The 18,568-nt window shown below is 47.9% G+C and overlaps 1 protein-coding gene across 3 annotated transcripts in view; it reads right to left on the reverse strand.

Moving 5' to 3' along the window:
• CDKL2 (cyclin dependent kinase like 2) overlaps nucleotides 1-12,220 on the reverse strand; it is a 29,298-nt gene extending 17,078 nt beyond the window's left edge. For 2 of the 3 annotated variants that reach the window (XM_081836319.1, XM_081836317.1), the window contains exons 1-8: nucleotides 12,133-12,220; nucleotides 9,995-10,143; nucleotides 7,437-7,634; nucleotides 5,000-5,194; nucleotides 3,486-3,664; nucleotides 2,736-2,848; nucleotides 2,053-2,192; nucleotides 467-555 (exon numbers count right to left, since the gene is read on the reverse strand). In XM_081836319.1, the coding sequence (XP_081692445.1) occupies nucleotides 467-555; nucleotides 2,053-2,192; nucleotides 2,736-2,848; nucleotides 3,486-3,664; nucleotides 5,000-5,194; nucleotides 7,437-7,604 (884 nt within the window). In that variant the 5' untranslated portion in view covers nucleotides 7,605-7,634; nucleotides 9,995-10,143; nucleotides 12,133-12,220. The remainder of the gene's footprint in view (nucleotides 1-466; nucleotides 556-2,052; nucleotides 2,193-2,735; nucleotides 2,849-3,485; nucleotides 3,665-4,999; nucleotides 5,195-7,436; nucleotides 7,635-9,994; nucleotides 10,144-12,132) is intronic. The other variant, XM_081836318.1, reaches the window with a different exon arrangement.
• Between the last annotated feature and the right edge of the window lie 6,348 nt (nucleotides 12,221-18,568).

Here is an 18,568-nt window from a genome sequence, read left to right on the forward strand (position 1 = left end):
TGGGTTATTTGTGGGGCATAGGAATTCGTTCACACACACCCCCAAAAAAATAGTCCGGCCCCCCACAAGGTCTTGAGGAACAGTGGACCGGGCCCCTGCTGAAAAAGTTTGCTGACCCCTGCCTTAGGGGGAACCGCCCTAAATCTGGCAGTGGTACTTCAAAATTTGTGTTCGCTTCCGACAGCAGGGAGTGGGGGTTTGCAGTGAAGTAGTCAAAGGAGAACCAGAGAGTACTAAACCTTTTCTCTGCACCTCTTCCCTGGAAAGCTTTCGTTTCCCAAGATGGGCTCTGAGATCCAGTATGTAAATTTAAAGCCCACTTGAAACACATTCTTCCCCTCAAGGAATTATGGGCACTGACAGAGTTATAGGAAACCCTTAACTGACTGCAATGCCCAAAAATTCTCAGTACTGTTTCCTTTTAAGGCCCAGCCTTAACAAGCCTAAACAAGGAAAAGCCACACACCTTTCAGTGAAGGAATCTTTGTTGAACAGATCACACTGCAGCAGCTCAGTACAGGATGGTCTTTTGTCCGGATCAGTCTGCAGACATTGCTAACATAAGATCAAAATTTTTCTTGTAAATACAGTGGAGGGGGGGGGGGAGGAAAATCCCAAAGGTTGAATTTCATTGATATTTGCCGGGATCCGAAGAACAACGCAAGTAGTTCTGCACCCGCAAGGCAAACCATAGCTACTCTCCCCATACCACATAACAATCAACGTTTGAAATCGTGAGGGCTTTTAAAAACAGTTTTCAATGTTATGGGGTTGTAGGACACTGCAAGGGGAAAAATCAACTAAGCATCTTCAAGCATGCTTAAAATAGCTTTCTGGGTCCTGTCTATTAAGTCATGGAAGGAAGGAAGGAAGGAAGGAAGGAAGGAAGGAAGGAAGGAAAGAGAAATGATTTACCATTGACTTTTAGAGAAAGAAAATGAAGCTTTCTCTAGGCTAGGGTCTCACTATCGGTCACAAACTCTATGGCTGAGACGTAACTACACATACGACATTATGTGCCCACTGGTGAAACTGGTTAGGCCGACAAGCACATGAGATTACGGGGCCTTCTTGATGGTGGCCCTGCAGTTCTGGACCTTTCGGGCCTTAAAACCACAACTTTTTGCTACTACCTCTCCTTAAAGGAACTGTGGCTCTCTAATTCCGCAGCTGTCATGCCCCGGTTTGTCTCCATTCACTCAGTGCTTCATGCGTTGCCTGAAGTTCTGTTGCTTTATTTCTGTCTCTCCACTGCTTTGTGAGGACTTGACCCTGATAAGCAGCTAATAAATAACTGGAATATATAGTGTGTTACATGCGTATCACAGCTTATAATGTGCGTATGCGTGACAGAAGTTTGAGAGCAGCAAACAGAGAGGTACTGCTCTGCTGACCAGGCAAGGAAAGGTTAGGCTTCAGGTATTTATACGAGGGGATGCGGGTGGCCCTGTGGGTTAAACCACAGAGCCTAGGACTTGCTGATCAGAAGGTCTGCGGTTCAAATCCCCGCAATGGAGTGAGCTCCTGTTGCTCCGTCCCTGCTCCTGCCAACCTAGCAGTTCGAAAGCACATCAAAGTGCAAGTAGATAAATAGGTACCGCTCCGGCGGGAAGGTAAACGGCGTTTCCGTGCGCTGCTCTGGTTCGCCAGAAGCGGCTTAGTCCTGCTGGCCACATGACCCGGAAGCTGTACGCCGGCTCCCTCGGCCAGTAAAGCGAGATGAGCGCCGCAACCCCAGAGTCGGTCACGACTGGACCTAATGGTCAGGGGTCCCTTTACCTTTATTTATACAAGGCCTGGCTAATTTAGGGGCTTTATACTTCCTGCCAATCTCAGGGGCTGATACTGGAGAGCTGTATTCCTTTCTGTGTCTGAAAAGGCCTCTAGCCCCTGAACAAAAGCAAATCTGGCTAGCCTGACTCAGCTCCCAGTTAAGTTCCCACTGATTTCAATCTCCCTAACTCATTATCAAGGGCTGGCTGCTGAAAGCAAACAGAAGGCTTTGCCAACAGGAACAAAATGGAAAGCTACGGAATCGGCAAAGGCACGTACCTTAGCAAATTCTATGATGGCAACAGAGAGTCTGGGATATCGTTTCTCAAGAGGTTCAAGTTCCTTGACTTCAGGCAACCGCACTCCAGCAAAAAGAGGGTTTTTGTAGAACAACTCTTGGTGCCTTGGGATTAAGTTACCTGGAATTAATAATCATTTATAAGACTGTTCAGTTTTCAGAATGCAAAACCACAGACAGCGGAAGTCAAATTATTTGATCCCTGATTTTTCTGCTACTTCCCTGCGCTTGGCTTTGAACCTGGTGTTTTAATCCACTGTTTCCGATTACCTTGCTTTAGGATAGCTGTGTAGTTTAACTTTTATTTGCTTTCTTTAATTCTGCAAACCGATTGTGTGTGTCCTGGAGACAAACAGGTTACTGCTGATAATAAATTACTCCTAATCACGAATTATGATTACTAATCATAATCCAGTTGTGCTACATGGATCAGACCTATTGCACTCTGCCATCCTTAATGGCATGCAAAATCTCTTGCTGTCAACTCATAGAAGGGCCATCTGGATTTACAACCCAGGACCCTGAAGGATTTAGGAACTAATCAACATAATCTCATTCAAGAACGCTAAGTATTTCAGGCTCTCTTTCTTCTGCTTTCGCTATCAGCTTGAAGGTTCCAAATCTCTGCTGGCTGCACAGAGGAAAACAAGGGATGCTTTCTCACCCAAACATTTCATAATGTGGTACAACTGGTCAATATCCGAGTCTCCAGGGAAAAGCGCCTCTCCAGTAAGCATTTCTGTTACCAGGCAGCCAATGGCCCACACATCAACAGCCCTGGGGAGGGAAAACAGGCACCATATTTAGAGACAGCTCCACCAAAAATACGTTTTACAACAATGACAGGCAGCTGATTGTGACTGGCTACACCTGAGGCAGCTTATATTCATTATGGTCTCGACCCAGTATACCTGAAGGAGCATCTCCACCCCCATCGTTCAGTCTGGACACTGAGGTCCAGCTCCGAGGGCCCTCTGGCAGTTCCCTCAGTGCGAGAAGTGAGGTTACAGGGAACCAGGCAGTGGGCCTTCTCGGTGGTGGTGCCCGCCCTGTGGAACGCCCTCCCACCAGATGTCAAGGAAATAAACAACTACCAGACTGTTGGAAGACACCTGAAGGCAGCCCTGTTTAGGGAAGTTTTTAATGTTTGATGTTTTATTTTGTTTTTAATATCCTGTTGGAAGCCGCCCAGAGTGGCTGGGGAGGCCACTTGTAATTAATTAATTGTAATTAATAATAATTACAAGGATGGTGCCAAAACCAGCCTCCCCCCAGTGAACAAACCTTGCTTTGGCTGCAATTTATCACCCCCTGAGCTTGAACAGCAACATTTCTGTTGTCATTAATAATAATAATAATGATCTATTTCTGAAAATGTAGGGGAAACCCAATAACGTATTCTACGATTCCTTACTTGCCATATTTGATATCTCCAACAAGCAGCTCAGGAGCCCGATACCATCGCGTTGCCACGTAATCTGTGTAAGCTTCGCCAGGGGCTGCCAGGGTTCGAGCAAATCCAAAATCGCAGAGTTTGATAATTCCAGAATAGGAGACCAATATATTCTCAGGTTTAATATCTCGGTGTATGATCTTAAAAAAAAAGCAGCATGCATGTGTTTAGATTAGCCCAGGTTCTTTGAACTTAAGCACCAAGGTGGCCAGCTAGTCCACATGTAAACACTCATAATTTGATGACTGCAACATCAAGCGATGATTTGCAATTACTGGCAAAAAACCCTCCATCTATATCACATCACACACCATGTTTTAAATATATCAATGCAAATTGAAGCACACTAATAAGATCATAATATAGATTTGCTACAACAAGGCAAAAAAGCTGAAGCAATTCCTTTTTATCCATTAACATGTACGGAATGAAGTAAAATTTCATATGTACTGTCCCTGCACTAAAAGCTCTCTCCACACAATCAGAAATATTGTTTCTCAGGCTTCCCGATTATGCAGAGTGTTTTTAAAACACTGCATTCCTGATCCTAGAAGCAGATTTTTTGAATGTTGAAGAAGAGGAGACTATGAAAACTGTTACCTTACATGACCATAAAACCTACATACAAAAACGTTCATATGCTATCATCTATGCCTATTTTCCAGAGGAATCCATATTGTGCCATAAGGCTGAAGTTATATTGCATCTTAAATTATGAGGCCAAACCATTTTTCCTTGGCAAAAAAGATGGCAAGATATTTAAGAACCCCAGTTTGTTCTATACTGAGGTTATCAGTCTAGACTGTAGTGAAAACCCTGAAATTAGACCACAAAATTCCTAAATTCTCAGAAATTCAAAAGCAAATGTATTTTGAGTAAATGGAATCGGCACATCTAGCAAACATTCTACCCAGCTAACACTCAAAATCAGATTTGTTGCAATGTTAATTCCCATGAACTTGGATAATTTGAACTAACTCTTACTACTGTGACATATAGGTAAAGGTAAAGGGACCCCTGACCATTAGGTCCAGTTGTGATCGACTCTGGGGTTGCGGCGCTCATCTTGCTTTATTGGCCGAGGGAGCCGGCGCACAGCTTCCGGGTCATGTGGCCAGCATGACTAAGCCGCTTCTGGCGAAACAGAGCAGCGCACGGAAACACCATTTACCTTCCCGCCAGAGCGGTACCTATTTATCTACTTGTACTTTGACGTGCTTTCGAACTGCTAGGTGGGCAGGAGCAGGGACCGAGCAACGGGAGCTCACCCCATAACGGGGATTCGAACCGCCAACCTTCTGATTGGCAAGTCCTAGGCTGTGTAGTTTAACCCACAGCGCCACCCGCGTCCCTTACTGTGACATATATTTGAAACTAAAAGCTCAGATCCTTGAATCGATAAATCTGATGTGTTCGACCAAGAACAAACAGCACAGCAACACAAATAACTAAGCAGACATTAACAGCTTACTTACATTATGACTATGGCAAAATCCTATCCCTTTTATAATCTGAAATAAGTATTTCCGAACTCTGTTGTAATCCAGGCCATTTGGAAACATCTCAAGATCATCAAGGACGGTGTGGTCCACGAATTCAAACACCAGATACCATCGTTTCTTCTTCTTACAGACTTCCAGCAGGTTCACCAAGTTCTCGTGCCTTAATTGCTATCAGGAGACAGCAAATGCGTCACAAAACTACAGCAGACAGAGAGTCTGAAAACACTCACTATAATTGCCCCTTGAATACATACAACGCTAAGGAAACAGAGAATAATATTTGCAGCCTGATCCTGTGCATGTTTACTTGGAAGCAAGTCCCTCTGTGTTCCACAGGGCTTACTCCCAAGTAGACATGACTAAAAATTGCAGCTTTTGTTTTCACACGATGCTTTTTAAAATCACTCAAAATGCTTCAGTAATCCTGACAAACGCTCTCATATAGTTTATTCCACGGTACTAGAATTGCAACCTTTAATATGTACAGCTAAATGTAATGGACAAAAGAGGTTGAAAGTTAAGAACTGCCCTGGTTTTGGTTGCTAACTTGTATAAGGGAATTTGGGGAGGGAAGCCTTCTTTGCCTAACAATGTTTATAACATAGTGGCTTCTTTGAATTTAATGCTAAGCAATACTGCGGCTGAACACGAAGAAGCAAATGTGTGGGTAAGGTAAAGGTAAAGGGACCCCTGACCATTAGGTCCAGTCGTGGCCGACTCTGGGTTGCGGCGCTCATCACGCTTTATTGGCTTTATGTGGCCAGCATGACTAAGCTGCTTCTGGCGAACCAGAGCAGTGCACAGAAACACTGCTTACCTTCCCACCAGAGTGGTACCTATTTATCTACTTGCACTTTGACGTGCTTTCGAACTGCTAGGTTGGCAGGAGCAGGGTACTCAAGCGCTAAAATTGTGGCGACTTTGTGCCTGCCCTGGTTCTGTTGCTACCGTGCTACCCAGAGCTAAGCCACAGTTTGCTTTAGTGCTGCATGCAGGCCAAAGCTTATGATGGTTTGTCTCCCCCAGACAACCCACAAGCTGTAAGCCAAGAACAGACCTTGGTTACTTGTGGCTTGCTGGGAGTGAGACAAACCATGAGCCTGGGTTTTCATGGAACGCTGAACCAAACCATGACTTAGTTCTGGGTAGTGCTGCTGCGGCAAAGCATTGCATCAGATCTGGTATAAATGGAAGTTAATGCAAACAAGTTTCATATTAACCACAACAGTCAGTTTCAAAGTCTAATTAAGATGAAACCCTGGTTAGCACTTATTGCAGAAGAACCAATTAACCATGGTTAAGGTGAGCAAGGGGGTTTCGTTCTGGAGAGTGGAGGTGTTGGGGAAAGGGAACACATAATCCTGTACCCAATCTTTCAAGTACAGATTAGAATGCATGCATTTACTGTATTTTCCCACCTATAAGACGCCCCCATGTATAAGACGCTCCCTATTTTGGGGGACTCCAATTTAAGAAAATGGGGAGACATTTATCCGTGTATAAGACGCCCCCAAATTTTGGACACTATTTTTTAGGGAAAAACCTACTATTATACACGGAAACATACGATATATGTGCCCAATATTAGCACTATGATTGCCCAGGCCATGTGGGAAGCTGTATCAAAAAAAATCTTCCCATATGGAGTTACAGAAACCAGCAGTAGCCACCCGTAAAGTTGCCTAAACGTATAAAATCAGAGCCGAGCTGCAGAATGAATGCAGATAAAATGCGTTCCCAGAACAACTTTGCACCTGCCTGCTCCTGTCTACCTTCAAAACGGCATTGCATTCTAGGGGAAAGGGGGACTGTGGGGAAAAAATTCCACCTAATTCTTATTGTGGGGCTAAAGAGAGCTGAGAGCAGAGGCCCATTCAAAAATACCTCCTACGGAAGTTATTTAGAATCATGTTTGTTTCTTAAAACATATATGACATTACTGTTATATAATGCAGTTAGGTAAAGGGACCCCTGACCATTAGGTCCAGTCGTGACCGACTCTGGGGTTGCGGCGCTCATCTCACTTTATTGGCCAAGGGAACCGGTGTACAGCTTCCGGGTCATGTGGCCAGCATGACTAAGCTGCTTCTAGCGAACCAGAGCAGCGCACGGAAACGCCGTTTACCTTCCCGCCGGAGCGGTACCTATTTATCTACTTGCACTTTGTGCTTTCGAACTGCTAGGTTGGCAGGAGCATGGACCGAGCAACAGGAGCTCACCCTGTCATGGGGATTCGAACCACCGACCTTCTGATCGGCAAGTCCTAGGCTCTGTGGTTTAACCCACAGCGCCATCCGCGTCCCATATAATGCAGTCAGATACTGGCAATTGTTCTGCGCGAAGCCAGGAAGCTTATACTCATTAAAGAAAAGATCTACACGTCTCTGAAGATCCCCAGTAGTAAGCTCACCTTGAGAAGCTTGATTTCTCTCATGGCGATTTTTTTAACCATTTTGTCATCCTCGCTTTCCAGAAACTTCTTGACGGCAACGACTCTGCCATTCTCCTTGTTCCGGCATTTCATCACCATTCCGTAGCTTCCTTCTCCCACCAGCCCAAGGATCTCATACTTTTCCATTTGGATTCAAGCAGCTGATGAATCGCTTGGCTACGAGAGAGAAATCAGCGTCACCGTGTGCACAACGAAGCCGCTCGTTATCTTTTTTTAATGAGGCATTTCAGCTTGACATTCAGGCTGAAGACAGAGGCTGTCTACTCCATGGCAGTCTAGTTACCAGGAGCACAAACCTGGCTTTGCAGCCTGCCTTGCATGCCACAAAGTGGGTTCTCCTTCATGGAGAGCACGTGTTGTGGTGGGAGCAGTGGCGTAGCGTGGGGGGGGCGGGGGGGGGGCCGGCCGCACCGGGCACAACATCTGGGGGTTAGGGTTAGGGGGCGCAAATACACGGGTTAGGGGGCGCAAATTACTTGGCTTGCCCCGGGTGCTGACAACCCACACTACGCCACTGGGTGGGAGCAACCATGACATTCCCTGTTGCTGGGCAGGTTAGTTTGGATGGCCACAAATTTGATTGGGCACCTCCAATGTTGCTGGGGGAAATCACACAGAGGAGGGAGAAAGGTTGTTTTCTGCTGCTCCAGAGAAGCGGACACAGAGCAATGGTTCCAAACTACAAGAAAGAAGATTCCACCTAAACATTAGGAAGAACTTCCTGACAGTAAGAGCTGTTTGACAGTGGAATTTGCTGCCAAGGAGTGTGGTGGAGTCTCCTTCTTTGGAGGTCTTTAAGCAGAGGCTTGACAACCATATGTCAGGGGTGCTCTGATAGTGTTTCCTGCTTGGCAGGGGGTTGGACTCGATGGCCCTTGTGGTCTCTTCCAACTCTATGATTCTATGATGGTTGCAATTTAATTTGATTGATGGGGGTGCTATATAGGTCCCTGTGTGCAGCGTTGAGCTTCTTCTTTTCGCTGCACACATCGGATTACCCACCCTCCCTCTCTTTATTTAGCTTTTGTTCGCGCTAACCTTTGCTATGCCTGTCATGGGGTCTTCTGCTTTAGAGCAGGGGCCTGGTAGGAATTTTACCATTTGGCTGGTGCCATTTGGGTTTTGTCTACTGCATAGCAAATTGTCACAACCTGTAAGGTTGCAGTTAAAAGGTAAAGGTACCCCTGCCCGTACGGGCCAGTCTTGACAGACTCTGGGGTTGGTGCGCCCATCTCACTCAAGAGGCCGGGGGCCAGCACTGTCCGGAGACACTTCCGGGTCACATGGCCAGCGAGACAAGCTGCATCTGGCGAGCCAGCGCAGCACACGGAAACACCGTTTACCTTCCCGCCAGTAAGCGGTCCCTATTTATCTACTTGCACCCGGGGGTGCTTTCGAACTGCTAGGTTGGCAGGCGCTGGGACCGAGCAGCGGGAGCGCACCCCGCCGCGGGGATTCGAACCGCCGACCTTTCAATCAGCAAGCCCTAGGCACTGAGGCTTTTACCCACAGCGCCACCCGCGTCCCTAAGGTTGTAGTTAGGCTTTGGTTAATTTTGGTTGATGGAGGGGATGTGGTTGGCTGTGCCTGCCCCTCCAATGCTGCTACTGCAAGGGTATTCCAGTAAAGGAATTCAGGGGTTTGTCATGCTCTTTTCCAAACCCCTGGCAAGGGGCTAGGGCCACGCAAGAGCCCCTGGGAGCATTTGGGGAGAGGTGAGAGCCTGGCGCCCAGCTCTATTCTCTCCCCAAAAATGTTTTCCCTTACTGACTTCTGCAGGCTTGCGGTTGTCAATTCTGTTCCTACCTCTATGTGGGAACAGATAGTCGCTAACCAATGCTTAAGCAACCACTCACTTACTGTAATTCAATAAAGTTGTGGCCAAAATTATGCCAAAAACCAAAACAAAAATGTTGTGGGAACTGTGTCTTTATTCAGGGGTGTCTTGGGGGTCCTCAACACGCAACAGGATGTTTGAAAAACACAGTCCAAAAGTTGTCTCCAGTAACCAGAAATTTAATTCAGGCAACCAACTGGGATAGTCTCCAGTACGCTTCCATCGCAAGAGGAACGCTTTTTCTTTTTTTTTAATTAATAAATTTTCTTTAAGATTCGACAATAACAATAAATCAACAATAACTAACACATCAATTCGCTATTCGCTATGGCGAACCATCTTTAACAATAGTTAACAAACTATTCGCTTTGAATTAGTCAACTTTTCATATTTAGCTTTGTCTCTTTCTTAGCAGGTAAGAAAGAAAAGAGACCAAAGCGAAGAGGGGAAGAGAAAAAGGAGGGAGAGAAAAAAGTGAGAAGAGAAGAAAATCATGAAGAAAAAAGGAAAAGGAAAAAAGAAATCAATAATGAAAAGAATAAAAAGAAATAATAAATACATTTAACTTCCGATTAGACTCATTGTATTATTTCTATTGTTCTTTCACACACAGTTCCAAATACTATATTGCATTTCTTTGTTTTTATCAAATAACTAGAAACACATGGTTCATACTTACTATTAAAACAGCAATGCAGCAGGTGTGTATGGAAAAAGCTGTAACTAAACAAGCAGATGGGTGCATCTCCAATCCTTCTTCCCACTTTCCAACAACACTATAAGACAGCACAAATACACTACCACCTTGCAGCAGCTAACGAGCAAATCCTTCATAAAATAAAATAAAAAATATTTATATAAGCTGCTTTCCAACCCCCTTCAAAGTAGCTTAGACGTTAGAACACAGTGCATAAAATTTAGTAATCGGCTGTGCTTTTCTTCTGGGGGGTACTCAACAGTAATTATAATAATCATAATAAAATTTTATTTATATCCCGCCCTCCCCAGCCGAAGCCGGGCTTAGAGCAGCTAACAACAATAAAAGTAACACAGTTTACATAAAATCACAATCAGTTAAGCAGAATCAGCACCATTTTCCACCCAATTTTTAAAAGTGTGGCACTTGGCTGGCTAAACAAAGAGGCAAGCACCTGTAGCAAGATAATAAAAATTATTACCAATCACCACCACTTCACCCCTTGGGAGAGGAGGTAAGAATAGCTGTCAACATTTCCCTTTTCTTGAGAGGAATCCTATTTGGAATAAGGGTAAGAGGTAAAGGGACCCCTGACCATTAGGTCCAGTCGTGACCGACTCTGGGGTTGTGGTGCTCATCTCGCTTTATTGGCCGAGGGAGCCAGCGTACAGCTTCCAGGTCATGTGGCCAGCATGACTAAGCCACTTCTGGCGAACCAGAGCAGCACACGGAAACACCGTTTACCTTCCCGCCGGAGCGGTACCTATTTATCTACTTGCACTTTGATGTGCTTTCGAACTGCTAGGTGTGCAGGAGCAGGGACCGAGCAACGGGAGCTCACCCCGTCGCTCGGATTCGAACCGCCGACCTTCTGATCGGCAAGCTCTAGGCTCTGTGGTTTAACCCACAGCACCACCCGTGCCCTCGGAATAAGGGAATTTCCCTTTAATAAAAATGACACGTCGACAATCACAAGGTCCATTTAGTCCACAGCCCCCTGTAATGCAAGAATCCTTTGCACAACATGGGGCTCAAATCCATAAGCCTGAAATTCTGAGTCCCGTGCTCTACCAGCTGAGTTATCCTAATAGTCCTGCAGCAGCCTCTGGAATTCTCCTATTAGGCTTGATCCAAACAAGAAGAACTACAGTGGCACCTCGGGTTGCATACGCTTCAGGTTACAGACTCCGCTAACCCAGAAATAGTACCTCAGGTTAAGAACTTTGCTTCAGGATGAGAACAGAAATTGTGCTCCGGCGGCGCAGCGGCAGCAGGAGGCCCTGTTAGCTAAAGTGGTGCTGCAGGTTAAGAACAGTTTCAGGTTAAGAACGGACCTCCGGAACAAATTAAGTACTTAACCCGATGGGGGGCACTGTACACAAATCTTACAGGTTGTGTGTGACTCTTTTTCACCTGGCCACCCTACTGCCGCCTGAGGTTCCCTGTTTGTCCCTTCTCTGTACCATTGCATCTTCCACTCATCACCTTCCCCTGGACCCAGGGCCGGCCCAAGATATTTTGGCCCCTGAGGGGAACCACAAATCAGGCCCCCCTCCTCCTCACCAGGAAAAAGGGGTGAGGGAAGGAACGAGGAACAAAGATGGAAGGAAGCTACTGCGAAAATAGCTCAGTCGGTAGAACAGGAGACTCCGAATCTCAGGGCTGTGGGTTCGAACCCCACATTGCAGGGGGGTTGAGCTAGATGACCCCTGGGACCCATTCCAAGATCTATGCCAGAATCTGCTGCCCCTGTAGAACCTGCCTTAGCCGGCCTCTGCCAGTTGGCTTTTTGGGCAGCGCATCCAAGGGGCGATCCAGCCCCCTTGCGCCCCATCCTGTGGGAAACAGAGGCAGGGCAGAGATGGCAGGAGGCTCTGCTGGCAGCGGCTCCGACGTGCGAGGAAGGGAGGCGGCTGCGAGGCAGCCTCTGGGGTGGCACAGACTGGCATACTGTCGAACATAGGTGCCGACTCCCTGGGTGCCCGAGCACCCACAAAATTCCCCATGAAGGGGCCGGGCACCCACAGAGGTCGGTGCCAGGGCCGTGCACCTTGCATGGCACCCACGGCTCCGGGCATCCACGGTCGCGGGGCCCAGCTGGCACCGCCCCCCAAAAATACCTTTGCTGCGGCTCCTGGGAGGTGGGTACCCGCACCTCCTCCTTGAAAAGCACACGCAGCACCGGGGGTCCCGGAGTTGGCACCTGCCACTCACCTGCCGCCCTCCACGAGCCGGGGCGAGCCCTCTCCGCCGTGCCCCCGCCAGCAGCGCGCCCTCCGACGGCGCAGGGACTTCTTTTGGCAGCTGCAGGAGCGCGCGGGGGCGGGCGGCGCGCGAATGGAACGTCGGGGCCCGGGCGGTAACCAGGGGCAACGGCCAGTCTGCCGCTTGCACAACACGTTCTCTCTCTCTCTCTCTCTCTCTCTCTCTCTCTCTCTCTCTCTCTCTTGCGCGCGCGCACCCAGCACACGCCGCCGGTAGAAGGTTGGGCGGGGGCGCGCGCGCGACAAGGGGCTGCGGCTCCTGCAGCAGCTGAAGGTGGTGTGGTTAATAATAATAATAATATTAATAATAATAATAATATTTATTATTATTATTATTATTATTATTATTATTATTATTATTATTATTATTATTATTATTAAGGCCGTGCTCAGGGCGGCTAACAAGCAATAATAAAAATAAGTTGAATGAATACAACTTAAAAACAACATTCAAATACAACATTCAAATATTGAAGCACTAAAATGTAGCCTCATCGCAGGAGGAGAAAGGAAAAGAAAGAGGGGGAGGGAATCAAATTGGCTCCAAGCCAAAGGCCAGGTTAGAGTCCCACCCCGCCTTGCTGCTGCCAGCCTGTGCGGGAGTGAGGGGCCCTCCCCGCAATGGGCACGGCGCTGTTGCGTGCCTGCATCACGCTGCACAGCCTCCGACGGAACTCCCAGCGACTTTGGTAGTGGTAGCCGTCGCTGCAGATGGCACAACCTTAATGGCAGAAAGTGGGGAGGAATTAAAGACCCTTTTAATGAGGGTGAAAGAGGAGAGCGCAAAATATGGTCTGAAGCTCAACATCAAAAAATAACGAAGATCATGGCCACTGGGCCCATCACCTCATGGCAAACAGAAGGGGAAGAAATGGAGGCAGTGAGAGATTTTATTTTCTTGGGCTCCATGATCACTGCAGATGGTGACAGCAGCCACGAAATTAAAAGACGCCTGCTTCTTGGGAGGAAAGCAATGACAAACCTAGACAGCATCTTAAAAAGCAGAGACATCACCTTGCCAACAAAGGTCCATATAGTTAAAGCTATGGTTTTCCCAGTAGTGATGTATGGAAGTGAGAGCTGGACCATAAAGAAGGCTGATCGCTGAAGAATTGGTGCTTTTGAATTCTGGTGCTGGAGGAGACTCTTGAGAGTCCCATGGACTGCAAGAAGATCAAACCTCTCCATTCTGAAGCCCTGAGTGCTCACTGGAAGGACAGATCGTGAAGCTGAGGCTCCAGTACTTTGGCCACCTCATGAGAAGAGAAGACTCCCTGGAAAAGACCCTGATGTTGGGAAAGATGGAGGGCACAAGGAGAAGGGGACAACAGAGGACGAGATGGTTGGACAGTACTTTCAAAGCTACCAGCATGAGTTTGACCAAACTGCGGGAGGCGGTGGAAGACAGGAGTGCCTGGCGTGCTCTGGTCCATGGGGTCACGAAGAGTCGGACACAACTAAACAATAGCCATTGCTGCCTCCAGCAGCAGCAAGTTCCGCAGTTTAACTATTCACTGAGGACATCGGAGAGAACGTTCTGGCGGCGAGTGCCCTTTGACTGTGGAACGGTCTCCCTCGGGAGGTGATGGGCTCTTCCCCTTCCCAGGAGGTTTTTCAGCAGAGATTGGATGGTCGTCTGTCAGGGATGCTTTCCTTGAGATTCCTGCATTGCAGGGGGTTGGGCTAGAAGACCCTTGGGGTCCCTTCCGCCTCTACGATGCTATAATTCTATGGTGCCCACTGTTCTATAGGTGGCAGTAGGCAAGGCATAGGATTATAGAATCGCAGAATTAGAAGGGACCCCGAGGGTCATCTAGTCCAAACCCCTGCAATGCAGGAATCATTTGCCCATGGGGCTCCAACCGATGACACTGAGATTAAGATTCTCATGCTCTACAGCAGGGATCAGCAACCTTTTTCAGCAGGGGGCCAGTCCACTGTCCCTCAGACCTTGTGGGGGGCCAGACTATATTTTGATGGGGGAAAATGAAAAATGAACGAATTCCTATGCCCCACAAACAACCCAGAGATGCATTTTAAATAAAAGCCCACATTCTACTCATGTAAAAACACCACTCAGGCCCCACAAATAACCCAGAGGTGCATTTTAAATAAAAGGACACATTCTGCTCATGTAAAAACACGCTGATTCCCGGACCATCCGCGGGCTGGATTTAAAAGGCGATTGGGCCGCATCTGGCCCCCGGGCCTTAGGTTGCCTACCCCTGCTCTACAGGCTGAGGTGTTTTGTTGAACTTTTGAGTTGCAATACCTAGAAAACATAAGATTATAGAATTATAGAGTTCGAAGGGACCCCAAGCAATGCTGAAATCCTGGGTTGGCTCCAAGCAGCAACCTGCTGGTTAATAGCCCTGGCCCACTGTGGCTCCGATATTGACAGGAAAATGGTATTGACTCGAAAAAGAAAAAAACCATTACCAAAATGGATGTTAAATTCACATTGGTAATGGGTTTATGGGCTTTTCCCCAAGAAGCTGAAGGATGAGAAGTCAGCGTATGTTGAGGAACGTCAACTGGCAGAAGACAGGAGGCAGGTGATGGAAGTTAGAAGCGCTAGACTGTACAGCTGCCCACTAGGTGCTTGATTATTTCCATTCCTGCTAGCAAAATCCACTTGGGTCTCAGTGTGCGAAAGTAAAGCACTGCAAAGCTGGAAGAAAACCCTACATGAAATCCTGAACAGCCACTGCTACTCCATGTGGATAATACTGAACTAGATCTGTGTTAGAAACACATATATATAAGCTAATCGCCAAATAGCGCCTTAAACCTGGGTTATGGCTGCCGCAACAGAATGCAGTGGCGTAGCGTGGGGGGTGCAGGGGGGGCCCAGCTGCACCGGGCACAACATTTTGGGGGGCGTGCTCGCACTCGCAGCTCTCTGCCCCTACCTGGCTCACTCACTCCCTCTCACTGCAGTGCTGGCTGTGCAAATCCGATCCGAGCTGCCGGGTCGCCGCCCACTGTGGAGGGGGAGGGTGCCAGGCGTGCATTGCGGTGCGGAGCGGAGAGAGAGAGCGAGGGAGGGACTATCTGGGGGAGGGACAGGGCAGCGGCCGCCCAGCACAGCGCTGAGCGCGGGAGAGAACCACACCCGACCAGCCCAGGCAGCAGCAAGAAGAAGCTGGCAGCAGCGGCAGGTTAGGGGTTAGAGGCGCAAATTACTTGCCTTGCCCCGGGTTAGGGGGCGCAAATTACTTGCCTTTGAAGGTGACTCGGAAACTACAACTAATCCAGAATGCGGCAGCTAGACTGGTGACTGGGGGCAGCCGCCGAGACCACATAACACCGGTCTTGAAAGACCTACATTGGCTCCCAGTACGTTTCCGAGCACAATTCAAAGTGCTGGTGTTGACCTTTAAAGCCCTAAAAGGCCTCGGTCCAGTATACCTGAAGGAGTGTCTCCACCCCCATCGTTCTGCCCGGATGCTGAGGTCCAGTGCCGAGGGCCTTCTGGCGGTTCCCTCATTGCGAGAGGCAAAGCTACAGGGAACCAGGCAGAGGGCCTTCTCGGTAGTGGCACCTGCCTTGTGGAACGCCCTCCCATCAGATGTCAAAGCGATAAATAACTACCTGACATTCAGAAGACATCTTAAGGCAGCCCTGTTCAGGGAAGTTTTTAATCTGTGATATTTTAGTGTATTTCTGGTTTTTATGGAAGCCGCCCAGAGTGGCTGGGGAAACCCAGCCAGATGGGCAGGGTACAAATAATAAATTATTATTATTATTATTGCCTTGCCCCAGGTGCTGACAACCCACGCTACGCCGCTGACAGAATGTCTAGGCACCCAGAGATGTCTAGGCACCAACCATGGGATTTATTTTTATTTTTCATTTCATTTCTATACTGCATTATAAAGGGGGGGGGGAATCTCAAAGTGGTTTACAAGACAATAAATCATCAAAACAGTCCACAGTAAAGGAAATTCAAACTTCAAGGAAAATATTTCAGATCCTTCTCCAAGTGACATTTTGCTTTCCCCATATTTACCTACTTGATTTAAACAGCTGCCCCATCTCAGGAGGACGCCTGGAAGGCAGTGCGGTGTGGTGGCTAGTGTTGGACTAGGACAGGGGTAGGCAACCTAAGGCCCCGGGGTCCGGATGCGGCCCAATCGCCTTCTCAATCTGGCCCGTGGATGGTCCAGGAATCAGCGTGTTTTTACATGAGTAGAATGTGTCCTTTTATTTAAAATGCATCTCTGGGTTATTTGTGGGGCCTGCCTGGTGTTTTTACATGAGCGGAATGTGTGCTTTTATTTAAAATGCATCTCTGGGCTATTTGTGGGGCACAGGAATTCATTACAGTGGTACCTCGGGTTAAGTACTTAATTCGTTCTGGATTAATTAGTTCGTTTCAGGTTTAAGAACCTGAAACTGTTCTTAACCTGAAGCACCGCTTTAGCTAATGGGGCCTCTCACTGCTGCCGCACGGCCAGAGCACAATTTCTGTTCTCATCCTGAAGCAAAGTTCTTAACCTGAGAAACTATTTCTGGGTTAGCAGAGTCTGTAACCTGAAGCGTATGTAACCCAAGGTACACTGGATTCCCCCCCCCCAACAATATAGTCCAGCCTACCACAAGGTCTGAAGGACAGTGGACCGGCCCACAGCTCAAAAAGTTTGCTGACCCCTGGACTAGGACCCGGGATATCAGGGTTCAAATCCCCACTAAGGCATGAAACGCACTGAGTGAAACCTTGGGCCAGCTGCAGCCTTTTAACCTACCTCACAGGGCTCTCGTTGGGATTAACGGAGGAGGAAGGTGAACTATGTACAGTGGTGCCCCGCAAGACGAATGCCTCGCAAGATGAAAAACCCGCTAGACAAAAGGGTTTTCCGTTTTTCAAGGCGCTTCGCAAGATGAATTTCCCTATGGGCTTGCTTCGCAAGACGAAAACGTCTTGCGAGTCTTGCGATTTTTTCCGCCTTTCCCCCCTTTTCGTAAGCCGCTAATAGCCTTTTAGCCGCTAAGCCTTTAATAGCCGCTAAGCCGCTAATAGCGCTAATCCGCTAATCGGGTTGCTTCGCAAGACGAAAAAACTGCTAGACAGAGAGACTTGCGGAACGGATTATTTTCGTCTTGCGAGGCACCACTGTACTCCTTGAAGGTGGGATATAAATGCAATAAGCAAGCTCTTCTGCTTTGTTGCTGAAGAAAGCTGGAGAGGCCAGCCAGCCTAGCATCCGGAGACCTTGTTGCTTTCAGCCAGAGAAATGCAGAATCTATGAATGACTCACAAGAGAGCTGCAGTGAACACACATTGACTTGTACAAGTCAGACTAATGGGCCACCTGGCCTCTAGTCTCACCTAACTGGCTGTGGGTTAAACCACAGAGCCTAGGGCTTGCCGATCAGAAGGTCGGCGGTTCAAATCCCCGCGACGGGGTGAGATCCCGTTGCTCGGTCCCTGCTCCTGCCAACCTAGCAGTTCAAAAGCACGTCAAAGTGCAAGTAGATAAAGGTACAGCTCCGGCAGGAAGGTAAACGGCATTTCCATGCGCTGCTCTGGTTTGCCAGAAGCGGCTTAGTCATGCTGGCCACATGACCCAGACGCTGAACGCCGGCTCTCTCGGCCAGTAAAGCAAAATAAGCACCGCAACCCCAGAGTCGGCCATGATTGGGCCTAATGGTCAGGGGTCCCTTTACCTTTAACTGGCAACAGCTCCAAGGTTTCAAACAGATCGGGCACTGAACCTGGGACCTTCGCCATGCACCAAGCCATGGGCCCTCTGCTGGAGTGCAAAAGACTTTTATCATCACTGCGCAAAATAACCAGCTGTCTGCTGAACTAGCCGCTTGTGACAAATAGAAGTCAAAGTGTTGCTGGCATCTGTCTCGGGAGACCATGGAAGTGTACAGGTACAACAAAACAATTTTTCATGCTGTCTTAAGGTCTATGAGCTGTCAAGTCTTGAGTTGCCCACACATGCATCAAAATGCCACTGAGTGGTACAGTCCAGGGATAGTTTCACCTCTTCATCAGCTGCCTGCATGAACCGGACCTCAAGATAGAATATACAAATTCAGTTTGAAAATTTCAACTTTTCCGTAAGTGACAGGCTTACGGTGAAGCAGCGGCAGTGGAAGAATAGCCTTCGCCTTAGAGAGCGAGAAGCGGAACAAGAGAATTCAACAGCAAAGGCAATAGATAGTGCAGTACATGTGATTTGATAAGTTATGCTTAATGCCCTACAATAAAGACTCTGCTCTTCTGCTGGCATAAAAGATCTAGTAGGTTTAGAAAGGGCCATGGGTTCAGCATGTGTGA

This window comes from Podarcis erhardii (assembly GCF_964252035.2).
Source record: "Podarcis erhardii genome assembly, chromosome: 13".
In the NCBI taxonomy this organism is placed as follows: Eukaryota; Metazoa; Chordata; class Lepidosauria; order Squamata; family Lacertidae; genus Podarcis; species Podarcis erhardii.